This window comes from Bos javanicus, chromosome 22, assembly GCF_032452875.1.
Source record: "Bos javanicus breed banteng chromosome 22, ARS-OSU_banteng_1.0, whole genome shotgun sequence".
Lineage (NCBI taxonomy): Eukaryota > Metazoa > Chordata > Mammalia > Artiodactyla > Bovidae > Bos > Bos javanicus.
In genome coordinates, this window is record NC_083889.1 from 50436973 (window position 1) to 50452162 (window position 15190).

General features: G+C 57.1%; 1 protein-coding gene and 1 long non-coding RNA gene across 6 annotated transcripts; one reads left to right on the forward strand and one right to left on the reverse strand.

Annotated features, from left to right (window-relative positions):
- Positions 1-3178: 3178 nt before the first annotated feature.
- CAMKV (CaM kinase like vesicle associated) lies at positions 3179-14829 on the forward strand. 4 transcript variants are annotated; one of them, XM_061396895.1, is made up of 11 exons: positions 3179-3359; positions 10380-10488; positions 10599-10730; positions 10914-10988; positions 11204-11342; positions 11486-11606; positions 11760-11835; positions 11934-12070; positions 12229-12307; positions 12544-12631; positions 12925-14829. In XM_061396895.1, the coding sequence occupies exons 2-11, from the start codon at positions 10394-10396 to the stop codon at positions 13495-13497; spliced, it is 1515 nt and encodes a 504-aa protein (XP_061252879.1). In that variant the 5' UTR covers positions 3179-3359; positions 10380-10393; the 3' UTR covers positions 13498-14829. The 4 variants fall into 4 exon arrangements, with proteins under 4 accessions (XP_061252879.1, XP_061252878.1, XP_061252880.1 ...); XM_061396894.1 differs by having other exon boundaries at positions 3180-3352; XM_061396896.1 differs by lacking the exon at positions 3179-3359 and adding an exon at positions 3886-3960.
- On the reverse strand, positions 9321-14225 carry LOC133235410 (uncharacterized). Of its 2 annotated transcripts, none has more exons than XR_009732546.1 (3): positions 14148-14225; positions 11737-11954; positions 9321-10066 (listed from the first exon to the last, which is right to left on the reverse strand). It is a non-coding gene; the product is annotated as an uncharacterized LOC133235410 (long non-coding RNA). The 2 variants fall into 2 exon arrangements; XR_009732545.1 differs by having other exon boundaries at positions 9321-10932.
- Positions 14830-15190: the final 361 nt, after the last annotated feature.

Sequence of the window (15190 nt, forward strand, 5' to 3'; positions counted from 1 at the left end):
TACCCTTGATTGCCAGCTAGTTGCCATGGCAATTTCAAACATAATGAAATAACCCACACAGCCTGGAGTGAGTCACGAAGGGGTGGGGGAGCCCCCTCCCCAAGCTCCAGAGGAAAAGACTGCTTGCCTTCCCTCATGTTGGGTCCTCCATGGGGGCCGAGGTCAGCAACATCGACAATAGCCAAACAGTTCCATTGATGGCTGGGAGGCCTGGAGCTTTGTTGCCTCCAAGGGAGGGTCTGTGTCAAAATCTGGGCTTCTTGGGGGAGCTGACCTGAAAGTGCAGATTCCCTCTGAAGTCCGAACCACGGCTGGAGCTCTGTGCTAGGTAAGCAGGGGCTTCTGTCAGCCAGTCAGAATATGAAGGAGTAGGAGTGCTGGCCTTTGATGCCGTGGGGCAGGAACCAGGGTAGGGGGCTCATAAGTCCTGGGTCCTGGATGGGAGATACAAACTGAGCTGGAGGGTGAGGCTCCTTTGTGGCCTCTGTGGATATGGAGACTCCCACCTTATCCTGCCTCTCTGGTGGGAGCCAGAACTGTCAACTGGGGGGTCCCTTTGCCTCCTCTGTCTCCCAACCCGGGCCAACCCCTGCCCACAGGGTGAATAGGATACAGATCTCGTTAGGAGATCCTAATAGAGGCTATGGGGTATTGCCAACGCCAACTGCCCTGTTTTAGTCCCAAACTCCACCGTGTGTTACAGGGCTTCCCATTGGTCAGGGGGTGGCTAGAATCCATGGCCCCTGACTTGTCTAGCTCTGAAGAGTGGGGCTAGGAACAAAGGTCTGTGTCTTCCATGGCCAGGAAGAGGTGAGAGGAGGCACTCGGCTGTGTCGCTACTTCCTGTCTGGAGGGCAGCTGGTGGCCGAAGCCAAAATATTGAGGCCCTGCCCTGCCTGTGCCCCTCTGGCTGAGTGCTGAGGAACAAGCCACACCCCGGTCCCAACCCTGGGTTCTCATCTTTAGGGTGCCCTCTCCACAAAGGACAGAGATCTGGGTATCTCCGCACATACCTGAGAGTGAGGGACGGCCCTGTGTGGACAGACTACAAATGGCCAATGATATAGGGTCATCACAGCCCACCCCACTCCTAGGCACGGTTTGCCCTCTTCCTGAGTCCAGTTTTCACACCCTGAGTTGGACTCCCCAGTCCTGAGGCCTGTGTCAGGCAGGAAGGGGACCAGGACTGGCTAGCTACAGTGTCCTTGTGCACATGCACGCAAGCATGCCTGGGTGCACACAGAATGCAAACACGTGCCCCTGGGCACCACTGCACACACTGTGCTGTTGCCATCTCCTTTGGCTAAGAGCGCACACTCACAGACATCATCACACGTGTGCACATATACCCTGCCACGTGCTCACCCACAGGCACATGGAGTGTGCACGGGACCCAGAAGAGGTGGAGCACTGCCAGCAGCAGGCAAGGCTCTAGCAAGCCACCTCTTCCCCTGCCTCGAAATCCCCCATGTTGGAGCTTCTCCTTGGCCCCGCGTCTCCACCATGATCTTCAGGAAAGGCAGAAAATGTGTGTGATGTGTGGGGTTGGCAAGCCATGGATCCGATGTACCATACAACTCAGAGAACTCCTGTTTCAGTGACAGTGGGCAGACAGTAGGAAGGACTGAGTGCTAGGCCATTCATTCATTCTGCAGACATGAACTGAGCACCCAGAGACAGGACACAGGCTCTGGCCTGTGCCCAGCTCGCCAGGAGAGTCCTCACCAGTGGTGGAGTCGGTGTGGTAACTGAGACCACCCAGAGCCCAGGGAGCCGAGAGGCTGTGACCAAGCCAAGGAAGGATGTGAAAGGCTCCTCAACACCCCCTGAGGAGAAAGATACTGATGGGTCCTGCTTAAGTAGTCATGTCCCAGGCTAGACTTCCAGCCCCAGCCCCAGCTTCAATTTCCTGACTTGGACTCCTGCAGCCACGGGGAACCATCCAGGAGAGACTCACTCATGGCCAAAGGTTTGGAGATGACCCCACCCAGGATGGGGTCAGAAGGGTTCGGCTGAGGTTGGGCCCAGCTCCAGGCAAGCCTAAGTCTGGCCTTCAGACACTGGCCTTAAGGCTTGGGCGTGGGTTGGGGGTGGCATGGCAAGCATTTGGTCCACTTGCATCCATGACAAGGGACAGAGAAATGGCCAAGGACTTCCTGCAGAGCCTCCTCCTGGCAGTTCTCAACCAGGGGGCATGTTCTCAGGTCAGGTCAGGTTCTCAGGTCAGGGGACAGGTCTGCTGGGACTCCTGGGGGCTGTAAGTTCTCTTGTATCCCCGTATCCTAGCCCAGGCCACCAGGGGTGATGCTGCTCAGGAAGTGCTCAAGGGTGATTAAACTGGAAAGAATGCAGAATCTACCCTTATCATAGGTAACTTTCAGAGCTTGAGAAATTCAGAGGCACACTGGAGGGGGTAGACTGGGCCATCCACCCTGGCTGGGACTTGGAGATGGGAAAGGCTCTGACTTGGCAGGAGGGGACGGGAGGGTGGGCAGACAGACTGGCACCAAGGTCTGGGGCCCTAGCTTGCATGCACCGCCCCCCCATGTGTTTACTAGCTAGAGGAGGCCAGTCTATAGTGAAGCTTGCCCTAGCGACTCCCCAGTTGGTTCTTTTTAGTGGGTTCTGCTCTTTGGGTCAGGTTTTGGGAGCTGGTGGGTTCAGGTGATAATCTGCCTGCAATTCAGGAGACTTGGGTTCCATCCTTGAGTTGGGAAGATCCCTTGGAGAAGGGAATGGCTACCCACGCCAGTATTTTGGCCTGGAGAATTCCATGGATTCTATAGTCCATGGAGTCGCAAAGAGGCGGACACGACTGAGCGACTTTCACTCAGTTTGGGGGCTGGAAAGAGTGCCAGTACCCTAGAGACCACTACCTGCCAAGACACTCCTGTACAGTTCCAGGACTCAGGCTTTCTCCTCACACCTTCTACTCTGCCGCACCCTCTACAATGAACATCATAAGGTACCTCCAGTCCCTGTCGCCCGGTCAGTCCGAGTGCCTAAGGGAACCTTCGAGAGCCTGGCCCGGGCCGCGCAGGCCAGTGCTCACCGTCTCTGCTGCCACCCCTCATCAGCCCTTCTTCGAGTGGGATTCCGGGCTCAGGCTCCTCCAGGGTCGGGGCGGAGCCGGCGGAGGGAGGCCCCGCCCCCAGCCCGCCCCCGGCCCGGGGTGCGAATCCGGTGCCGGCGAGCGGCGGGAGATGCTGGAGGTTCGCGAGCCGAAGTGGCTGCAGCTGGCGCCGCGTCTGCCCCGCTTGCCCGGAGCGGATTCTGCCCGCCGCCCCCGTAGCCCTCGGCGCCCCCACTGAACCCGCGATCGCATCCTCCCTGTGACCGACCAGCGCTGCAGGTGCGGGGTGAGCCGGGAGGGGGTGGGCCCCCGGAACGCACGTTGCGAGGTCTTAAGGGATTGGGTCTCTGGCTCGAGGTTTGGGTAGCCGAGTGCGCGGGGGCGCTGCAAGGGCTTGGGGTCCTGGCGCGGGCAGAGTACGCGGGCTCTGCAGATCCAGGGCTGGGCGTGCGGGGTTGGGCTGAAGTTCCCCATCACCTCAGACGGCTCGGGGGTCCCAAAGGAAGCCTCTGAGACTCAAGTCCAGGCCAATCTCCCCTCCTTGTCCCCCATCCCACCCCTCGTCTCGCTGGGCTCCTAATTGTGAAAACAGTAACCTTCCAACATTGAGCTGCCCCAGGGGGTTAGGGGCGAGGGCTCAGCTGTCCCTCTGGACTCCCAGAGCCGCCTCCAGCCCCTCCCAACTGCCCCCGGACCCTCCCCCCCCTCCAGCTAAGCAGTCACTAATTTCCATGACAACGAGAGTTCTTTATGGGCGACAACCTGAAGGGGGCTGGGCGGGGCTGCCGCGGGGTGGGGGAGGAGGCTCAAGACCCTGGGGACCAGCAGCCCCCTAGGCGAGATCCAGCTTCCAAGCCTTAACTCGGGGGCCTCCCCTGGGGTCCAGGGTACGGACCCAGCGCTGCGCGGTGGGGGTGGGGGACGCACATGTTTCTGCCGGGAGGTGCGGGGCTTGGTGCTCACACGTGTGCCTCCCGCATGTGTGTTGCTGTGCCAGCGGGGGCGAGTCAGCAGCACTGGGGAAGGGGGTCAGGGTGGCAGCACGGTTGGGGAGCAGGGCCCCCGGCTGGCAGGGTGAACAATGAGAGAGTGAGACTGCCTTCCCCTGCCTGTAGCATCTGGCAGAGACCCTAGGCTCTCCCAGCCCCCCATAGCTGTGTCAAACTGCTTTTGTCTGCACCCCCTAGGCAGAGCCTGCTTCACCAGGTTCCCTCCGAGGAAGCAGGGCTCTCTGTCCATCACCAAAAGCTCAGTCTGCAGCAGTCCAGCTACTGGCCAACCACCCTCCTCCAAGGGTGGCTTTGAGCCCCCCAAGGACCACCTGCAGGGACCTGGTGTCCTCCCTGTCCCCCATCTCCAGTCAATTCCTGTCAGCTTTAGGCACCTGCTGGGCCCGATTTTCCTCAACTGAGAAATTGGTGTCTCCGCTCCCCTCTGTGTCAGGCTGGGCCCTGGGCTGGAGCAGAGGTCTCTCTCCTTTTCGTTTACAGCATTTGGTAGGGATCCTCCTCCCGTATCAGCTACCTCTTCCCATATCAGCTGCTGGCCCTCCTCTCCCATCCTTGTCCTGGCAGGTGGGCAGTCCTTGCCCTGGGAGAAGGCTACAGAGTCAGTGATCTCTATCCAGGGAAACTGAGGCAGAGTCGGTGAGGTGGGGAGGATGCTGTGCAGTTGTTATCCTGTTTCTAGACTGCTCGGGGTGCTGTTTCTGGCCTTCAGGCAAAATCCACTGTTGGGGAGGGGGGCAGCTGTGGCAGGGAATGAGGCTGAGCTGCCAGAGAGGCCCTGGGGACCCAAGGCCTCTAGGGAAGAGCAGATGGGGGTGGGGGTGGCTGGTGCGTCTGGGCAGAGCTGGGTCAGCTGACAGGAGGGGCTGCAAAGGGAAGCAGCCAGGTCTCCAAGCTTCATTTCCATCCCCCATGCCTGTGCCTTCGACATGTTGGACCTGCCTTACCTAAGCTGCCTTGGTGACAGGGAGAGGGGCTGAGGAACTGTTGTGACCGAGGGGACCACAACAGATGGCCTCTTCCCACACTAAGTTCAGAGTCTAGGGGGATACAGGAGGGGTCAGTCTCAAAGGTCTAGGCATCAGGGGCAGCTCCTGGCCCAGGTGTGCAGAGCACATGGTCATGGAGACCTTAGGGCTCTGCTGGACATCCATAGGCCCCTTCAAAACCCCCAGCCCACCTTTTCTCCTGTGTCCTTGTGCCTGCATCCTTTTTACTATATATGAATTCTTTACCCCCCCTTCCACCGCAGGTTGTGCCTTTGTCTCTCTGTGGCCCTGCCCCTCTTTCCTAAAGTCTCCCAGTTCTTTCCTGATGAAGACCTGGGTCACAGAACACATAGGGAAGGAATCAGGACAAAAGTCTCAGGGAATTCTTGGAGAAGGGGTTTGAATAACACCTCTCCTTACCCCTCCCCCCTTTTAAAAACTTCCATCACCATAGCAACCCTTTACTCCCAAGGCCTTTTCTGCATTTCCGCTCCTCCACTCAAAGGACAGCAGGGCCCCCAGTGGGTTTTCTTTCTGGGGCTCAAAGCTTGGAACCCGGGTGCCTGGAAGGGGTCAGTTGGCTCTTGGCTTAGCCTGCATGTTTGAAGGCTTAACTTTCTGGAGACAGCACTGGATTGTATGCCCACCCCAAGACTGGAGAGCATTCCCCGCAACCCCGCATGCGCTCTCATTAGATGGGAGATAGTCAGCAGCCGGAACTAGTGACCAAGGCCCAGCCAGGGCAGGCCCCTGCCCAGTTACCTAAAGCAGCTGGATGGTAGACGAGAAACTTGACTCTGCCTCCTGACACAGACCTGAGAGCGAGGTCTCTATTTCTACCCATCCTGTGGATGAAATCTCTGCCTCATGCTAGGCAGAGCTCGGACCAAGGCAAGTCGATTACAACAGGAAACCCAGCTCTGGTCCCTGAAAGTAGACAGCAGGGAAGGGGAGAGGGTGCCTGCAGGCTGGTGTTCACAGCTGCCACTAAATCGGGAGGTGTTGCCCACAGTTGTTGGGAGGCTGCTGGAGGCCTCCTGGGCCCCTCCTGGCCTCCCTAGATTTACTGCAAGATCTGGAACCCCACATGGCAGAGGACGAGGGTGGCAGGAAACTCCTGTTTATGGGTATGAAAGGTGGGGCCGGAACCAGGCTGACCCCAGTGGAGGAGGGGCCAGGACTCTGTGGGACCCCTGGACCTCTGGAGGGGCCTCTGTCCCATTCAGGCTTCCCCTGGGCCAGACTTTCCTTAGGCTGCAATAGGGCCGCTTGGGACCCTTTATTACCAAGGCACCCATAGGCTGAGGCTCCATCAGCGTTGCCCGAGGGGTCCAGACCTGAGTAGTTATGGAATGCTTGGCCCTCAGGCCCCTCAGAGGCTCCCCAGGCTCTGCGCTTCCCCCAAGCTCCCTTGGGACCACCCCCTGTGCACGCCAGTCAGTTTCTCCGCAGAGAATGGAAGGCAGCATGTCTCTAGGGAAATGGCTGCAATGGGACTTCTGTGCCCTCCCTTGTTCCACTGTGGACTTGAGGTCCAGCCAGGGTCCCATGTCACTGGGAGGGAGCTCTGTGCTGTTGGATGTTGACTCTGGGCTGTCCAGGCCTTCTGCCTGGCCTTCTACTGTTCTTGACGATGTCTCAGCTGCTCCTCTCAGCTTTGGGGCCAGGGCTGCCCTTGTTGCAAGCAGGTGCCTGGGGCTTGATACACACACCGGCAGCCTCCTAAGCAGCAGCAGTGGGTAGCAGATGGGAGAGTGGGTGGGGGTGGAAGGGACCAAGATGCTAATCGGAAGCAGGGGCCCTCTTTCTCCTCTCTTCGCCCTGGGGCCAGGTTGCGGGTGGAGGCGAGTGAGTGCAGTTAGATGGGTGAAGGGAGGTAGTGACTGGCTGAGATCAGGGCAGCCATGGGAGCGGGGAGGCAGGTGTCCTCCATGAGGCTTCAGGATATGGCTCCAGGTTGATGTGACTGAGCAGAGGTCCCCACGGTGGAGACAGACCCCCAAGACTGGCCCTGGGTCCCTGCAGGTCTGAGTGCATACGCACGACCAGAAGCAGGGCCAAGATCAGGGACAGGCATATACAAAACCTCCCACACTGCATGGCTGGGCAGGGAGCTATTGGCGTGGGGTTAGGGGGAGGTGGAAGTGGTGGAAGTTATCTCAGCAAAGGGCCATGTTGAACCTGGAACCTCAGGATGGTCGCCAACGATCTGTGGCGCAAATAACCTTAGAACGTCGGGAATCACAAGGAAAGAAGAGATTTAGCCTTGGTCTTGGCACCCGGCTCACGTGGAGGCTGCTCCACAGGGAGGCCAGGATGGGTAGTGCCCCTGACAGTGCCCACACTTCCTCCACTGTGTGGACACGGTTGAGCTGGCGAGTCACCTGTTGTTGGTTGTTTAGGTAGTTGCTGATTTTTTGAATGTTATAAATAACTCTGCCGTGACAAATAGGATACTGATGGGAGGCTTGGGGGGAAGGGCATTCCTGCCAGAGGGAATGGTGTAAGCAGAGCAGCAGAGCTGAGCCATAGGTCCCTTCCAGCCCTCCGAGGGGACCTGCAGGTTGAGGTATCACCCTCCCACCCAGTAAAGGGCCCTTGGATTGCAGTCTGGAAAGGGAATCGCTGCACACCAGAGCCATCGGGGCAACTGACGCAAGCCCCCTCTCTCGGATTGTTAGGCCTTAGAGATGGGTGGCCGGCAGTGGTGGGTGGCCTCGCCTCTGCTCTCAGCTGTGAGAGTGGGATTCCAGCCACATGCTCCTTCCCGGCAGATGCAGGAGCCAGGCTGTGACCACAGTGGCAAAGATACGCAGTCGGGGACGATCTTCAAAGCTTCTCTTGTTTGCCTCTGCAGTACTTCACAAGATGGCTTAAGCCCTGGCTTGAATCATGCTGATGAAAAATGCGTTTCTGTGTCCTGAGCCCAAAGAACCTGGGTGAGGGAATGGTGGAATTTGTTCCCTAATGCAGAGGGCAAATTTGAGGGAGAATTTGCAGGACTGGGTGCCCTGGGAAGCAGGTAACCTCCTCCTGGGAGGAAGCAAGCGCCAGCCAGGGCCGGCCAAGGGGCTTATGTGGGTCCTGGCCTTTGACCCCGGCTGGCAGAGTCCCTCTGAGCAAGCTTCTTCCTCGGGTGGGAGTGTCCTCTCTCCTCCATACCCTGTGGCTGTGAATCACTTCAGGCAGGGCGCCTAGGTATTCAAGGCCCCAGGCCAGGCGCTTTGCACAGCAAGTGCTAATCAGGCTGGTGAGAGACCGTGCACAGTCAGAAGCAGAGCAGTTTGAATGCAGCCTTTTGTGTGAAGCGTGTTATCACCCCAGTGTCACACCAACCGGGCATTAAGGAGGCCAACTTTGAGTCAGATCTGGGAAGGTCCGGACTCTCTCACCAGTTCTCCTCCTGAGGTTTACCTCTGAGCAAGGGCTTCGAAGGCCTTTTCCTGCGGGTGCGGGCACCAGTCCACCCTGCATCCCAGGTGAGGATTGGGCTGGCAGGGTGGCAGATCCGTGGGGTGCCACGCTCCAGGTGCCAGAGTGCCTGGAACCTAGTGCAGTCAGCTGTGCTCCTCCTTCTGCCTGGAGTAGCCACCCGTGGCCAGAGGCCTCTCTCCTGGGCCCAATGGCCAGGTCTCCTGTGGGCCCTGGCAGTGAGGCACAATGCAGGCTTGTCTTGCTTTTCCAGAGCGTTACCCCTGCACACCTCTTGGCAAATCCTTTCCCTCTAAGGCCCGGCCTTAATGCTGCTTTTTCCTCAAAGCCTTTCCTCGCTTCTCTACCCAGATGGGGGTTCTCCCTCTGAGGACTACCCCAAGCACTGTGCCTGAATGCAGTATTTATTAAATCAGTAAAAACAACCACAGTACAAATTCTAACAGAAAATGAATGAACAGTAGACATCATCGACTCAATGGATGATGTTTGAGAGAGACAGTGAAGCACAGGAAAGCCTGGCATGCTGCAGTCCATGGAGTTGCAAAGAGTCGGACACGACTGAGCAACTGAACAGCAACAGAATAAATCTGCCCCTCTGACACCCAATTCTTTCCCCCAAAGGGACTCTTATTTTCTTCCAGAAAGGACCTTGCGTGTACACAGATACATAAAGTTTAAAAAATTTACCCCAGTGTAGCACCCTTTACCCACTGTTCTGTCCCCTGCTTTTTCTCACACTGTCTTACTGCAGCACATTTTGATCTATTTTATTCTTTTTGATAGCGATCAAGTATTTGGCAGTATGTAGGGCCATAATTTTTACTCACATTTTTTATTGTGAAATATAACAGAAATCTAGGAATGAACCCAATACATGTACGTACATTTATCCAAATTATTATAAAGCTCAGACCTGTGAAACCACTACTCAGATTCAGAAATAGGTCCTCCAGAATCCCCCCCAATCACAACCTCTTTTGTTTCTCTTAGGAGGTCTCATGCTGTTTACTTCCTAGAGTTATAGCTTGACCAGTATGTCTGTATCCTTAAACAGTATAGCTTAGTGATGCCTGTTTTGAACTCTGTATCAATAGATTCACATTCTATGTATTGTGGTTTTTTCCACTCAACACTTGTATTGGTGAGATTGACCATGTGGTTGGGTAGAGCTGTAGTTCCCTCATTCCCCTCATTTCCATTGTTGTGTAATAATATTCCATTGTGTGACTCTCCCACAATACATCCTGCTGCTGATGGGTATGTGGGCTGTTTCCAGTTTGGGGCAATTCGGAATATTGCAGCCATGAGCACTCTTGTATGAGTGTATGTCCTGCTGCACTAATGTATATGTTTCTGTAGGACATATATTCAGCTGTGGAATTGCTGGTTATTAGGGAATGTTCGACTTCAGTAGCTTCACCAAACTGTTTTGCAAACGAGAAACTTGCCCTCCACCAGCAGTGCTCATGTTCTTTGCATCTTTGCCAGTGCCTGGCATCTTTAGATTTGTGGAGATGACTCTGACAGGTGGGTAGCTACAACCCCCTTCATCTGTGAAATCACTGAAATTTAAATCAATCATTTGATAAATCTCTTTTTGATTATACATAATGCAGAATGAGTCTAGGATATGTCAGCTTAATATATTTTTCATAAGCAGGGGCTGTTGTAGCTTGGGCAGCCAAGCTAAATGGCTGGAAGTATGGCCAAAAAGGCAGGGCTTGGATCCCAGTCTGACCACCCTCTAGCCCTTCCTGGTGTAGACTCGGCCTCTGGCTTGATCTGAGCCAGGCTGGGGTTTCCCAAAGACAACCTCTACATTGTGCGGAGAAGTGGGGAGTGGGACTGCTGAACCAGACCCCATCCTGTCTGCAGCTCAGAGCCCGGCAATGCCGTTTGGGTGTGTGACTCTGGGCGACAAGAAGAACTATAACCAGCCATCGGAGGTGACTGACAGATATGATTTGGGACAGGTCATCAAGACGTGAGTGCCGGGTCTGTTGGGCCAGGGTGGGCGGGCCAGGGCTGGGAAAAGGGGAGTGGAGTACAGCCCATGCTGAGGCCAGGGCTGAGTGGAGTGCCTGCTGGCTGCAGTGAGGAGTTCTGTGAGATCTTCCGGGCCAAGGACAAGACGACAGGCAAGCTGCACACCTGCAAGAAGTTCCAGAAGCGGGATGGCCGCAAGGTGCGGAAGGCAGCAAAGAACGAGATAGGCATCCTCAAGATGTGAGTGTGAGGCCCTGGGGTGGCGACGGGGAGGGGAGGAAGCAGGGCAGGGCTTCGAGGGCCAGGGACCTCAAGCAGTACCAGCCTCCGGCCAGTGAGTGTGCTGTGGCCCACAGTGGCCACCAAAGCCTCTCTGAGGGGCTTCTCCCAGCTCTAGGGCTTGGCTCTTCTCTCTGCCGCCAGGGTGAAGCATCCGAACATCCTGCAATTGGTGGATGTGTTTGTGACTCGCAAGGAGTACTTTATCTTCCTGGAGCTGTGAGTGTGGGTCTGGGGTTCCAGGAGTCCTTAGTCCTCCCAGGTCTATACCTGCTCTGCCCTCTGCAGCCAGGGCAAGCCCCACTTCTGGACCCTTGGGGTCTCAGGCCCGTGTGCCTTGCCCAGCCAGCTGCCTGGTGTCGGTAGCCTGCCCACATACTCCTGCCCCACCCCCGATCCTGCCCACGCCAGGCTCAGGGGCTGGTGTCCCTCAGGGCCACGGGGAGGGAGGTGTTTGACTGGATCCTGGACCAGGGCTACTACTCGGAGCGAGACACGAGCAACGTGGTGCGGCAGGTCCTGGAGGCGGTGGCCTACCTGCACTCACTCAAGATCGTACACAGGAACCTCAAGGTGAGGCCGGCAACCAGGCTGAAGGGTCAGTTGGCAGCTGGCCTGGGGCTGGGGTGGGCAGCACTTTGGGGCCATGGTCCAGCCTCTGAGGGTTTCATGGTGTCTTCATCTGCCCACCCGCATGCCATTCCTGGCTGGAGCAGCTGGAGAACCTGGTTTACTACAACCGACTGAAGAACTCAAAGATCGTCATCAGCGACTTTCACCTGGCTAAGCTAGAGAATGGCCTCATCAAGGAGCCCTGTGGGACCCCCGAATACCTGGGCAAGCAGGGAGTGGGGCAGGGCAGGGTGGGACACAGCCTTCAAGGACTGGCTCAGGGTAGTGGAGGAGGAAGTCCCCATCCCAGCAAATGGGTGTGGGTGTACAAGGCCAGGCCAGGGCTGATACTGACCAGCAGATGGATCCTGTTTGCAGCCCCAGAGGTGGTAGGCCGGCAGCGGTATGGACGCCCTGTGGACTGCTGGGCCATTGGAGTCATCATGTACATCCTGTGAGTGGATCAGTGGGCAAACAGGCTGGCAGTGAGGTGGGATGAAGGTCTGCATCCATGGCCTTCCTGAATGACCCTGAGTGTGGGCCCCCACGCAGGCTTTCAGGGAATCCACCTTTCTATGAGGAGGTAGAGGAAGATGACTATGAGAACCACGACAAGAATCTCTTCCGCAAAATCCTGGCTGGTGATTATGAGTTTGACTCTCCATACTGGGATGACATTTCACAGGCAGGTGAGGAGGTACCCAGCATGAGAGCAGAGTAAAGGGCTGGTGTGGGGGACTGCTGTCAACCTTCTCTGCTGGACTCTGATCCCATCCCCGAGCCCATTCATCACCTCTAGACTATGAGAGGGGTGCCCATGCCTAGACTCTCCCTGGCTTTCTCCCAGCCAAAGACCTGGTCACAAGGCTGATGGAGGTGGAGCAAGACCAGCGGATCACTGCAGAAGAGGCCATCTCCCATGAGTGGTGAGCAGGGAGCAGGGGGGCAGGCAGGAAGGATGGGAGGAGAGGCCAGGGGTTCCTTGTCCTCTGTCTTCCTCACACCTAGCAGCCTCCATCCTTGAGGCCTTGAGTTGGGTTTCAGGGGGGTACCCAGAGCTCAGGCCAGCTCAGAGGGTCTGCCTAGGATCTTATAAGGAAAGGGCACAGTCTCCATGAAGGCCGTATGCCCTCAGATCTAGACACACTTGTACCCTTTCCAGGATTTCTGGCAATGCTGCTTCTGATAAGAACATTAAGGATGGTGTCTGTGCCCAGATTGAAAAGAACTTTGCCAGAGCTAAGTGGAAGGTAAGGGTTGGATGGCTCTTTCCTGGCTTGATCCCCAGTGCTCCTTCTGGCACCAGTTTCTTGCCTGCATCACACCCCTGCAGACATACACAGGCTTTTCTTAAACCATCAGGTGTAGCTGTAGTCACTGTTATGACCTTTAGGCAGGTGTGCTGAGCAGCTGGGTCCCTGGCCCTGGGGTGGTCAGAGGCAGCCAGAGCCTCATGGAACGGTCTGGGTTTGGCCTTTGTGAAGAAACAGATCCAGTTTCCATAAGCCTCACTCTGAGCCTCTCTCCACTGTCCTTCTTTCAGAAAGCTGTCCGAGTGACCACCCTCATGAAACGGCTCAGGGCCCCAGAGCAGTCTGGCACGGCTGCAGCCCAGTCTGCTCCAGGCACAGACACTGCCACCCCTGGGGCTGCAGGCGGGGCCACGGCTGCAAGTGCAGCTGCCTCAGCCCTTGGGGGCAGTGCCACCCCAGCCACAGCGGGTGATGCTACAAAGAGTGAGAATGTGGCCCCCGCCGACCGTAGTGCCACCCCAGCCACAGATGGCAGTACCACCCCAGCCACTGATGGGAGCGTCACCCCAGCCACTGATGGGAGCATCACCCCAGCCACCGATGGGAGTGTCACCCCAGCCACTGACAGAAGTGTTACTCCAGCCACTGATGGGAGAGCCACACCAGGCATGGAAGAGAGCACCGTGCCCACCACCCAAAGTAGTGCCACACCGGCTGCCAAGGCTGTTGCCACCCCTGAGCCGGCTTTGACCCAGCCGGACAGCACAGCCCCAGGGGGCGCAACAGGCCAGGCTCCACCCTCTAGTAAAGGGGAAGAGGCTACTGGCTGTGCCCAGGAGTCTCGGAGGGTGGAGACCAGCTGAGGGGGCAGGCTGTGGGGGGCGGGGGATGGGCAGGAGGGTGGGAGAGTGGATGAGGGGCTTCTCACTGTACATAGAGTCACTGGCATGATGCCCTCGCTCCCCCCCGCCCCTGCCTCCCAGCATGGGGCATGTCTGGGGGCCACAGGAGACCAGTCTCATCTCCTGTGTGTATGTGCGTGAGTGATGGGCAGGCCAGAGGCGGGACCAGCCCTAGCCCCTGCATGGATTCCTTGTGGCTTTTTCTGTCTTTTGCTAGCTTCATCAGTTTCTGTTTCTTGTGGGATGCTGCTCTAGGGATACTCAGGAGGTCCCTGCTCCCCTGCCCCCCTCCCCTTTCTGCCTCACAGTTCCCCCCTACCCAGGCAGGCCCTGAAGGTCCCATCCTCTCCCAGGCCCTAAATTGGGTGGCCTTGCCCTGAGAGCTGGTCCTCCAGCGAGGCCCTGTCAGCGGTCTTAGGCTCCTGCACATGAAGGTATGTGCCTGTGGTGTGTGGGCTGCTCTAGGAGTGGAAACAGGCTGATATAGAGAATGCTGTAATCTCGGGCAGAATGCTTTAAGACAAGATGGGTCACATGGCTGGGGGCGCTGCTTGGTAGCCATGGGGGTCCTCAGGAGTGAAAGAGAATGAGTTGGGGGTAGAAGCTCCCACCTCTGTCCCTGGGATGTCTCTCCTAAGACCCTTGCGCTGTTTCCTGACCTCCTGGGTCCTGCGCTTCAGGAGCCTGCAAGGGGAAGGAGGAGCAGTTAGGATGTGGCCATGAGATCTGGGAGGGTGGAGTGCAGACCCAGGACCTAGTGTACCAGCCTAGCTGGGTCCTTACCCTGGGCTGAACAAGGACAGCTGCCGCTGGCTCTTCCCAGATGGGCTCCCTTAGGCTCAGTCCACAGTCCTCTCCATCCCAGGCAGGGGGCCTGCTGCCTGGCAGTGTCCCGTAGTCTGATTTGGGGGTTTGCCCTTCACGGGGCCAGATTTTCTGCTCTCTCAATTCAACAGTGAAATAGACAGGAACACTCTCTATGTCTATGACCCACTTCCCCTTCTATCAAGGCTTAAAGAGAGGCCCAGGTGTCTCTGGGCCATGCTGAGTTGCTTTTGCTGGAATGAGGGAGTGAATAAAGCTCCCCAGTTTCCTAATGGAGGCTCCTGGCAGGTGCCCTTTGTCAGACCCTACTAGAGCCTGGGCAGGCAGCCACACTGGTCCCAGCCCTCGCTTGGCACTCGGGGGTAGTCCTGCCCTTCTCCCTGCATGCCTGTGGGTCTGCTCTGGTGTATGAAGGTCGGTGGGCTGTGTACCTGCTGAACCTGGCAAATAAATGTCACTCTGCCAAAGCCTCTGGCCACCCTCTCGCCTTTGCTTCCTCTATATTACTGGGGAGGGCCCCTGGAAGGCAGTGGGGAGGGTAGAAGCTGGGGGTAGTTTCGCTGGTAGTGGTCTGAGCTCAGTGCCATGTGGATGGCTTGGGATGCCACAGGACGGTCCTTGATGGTAGGGGTGGGGTCCTCTGGACTCTAGAAAACCATGTGGGGCTACTGTTCTGACAAGTCTTGTTGAACAAGGAGTCCTTATCTTGACGTAAGCATAAGACCTGGAACCTCCAAGGGCCATCCACCCTAGGGAGAGACCTTTTGTACATGGCCAAAGTGGGTTTCCCTGGGTTGTGGAGCGGGTGCAGGATAGGCATTACACAATG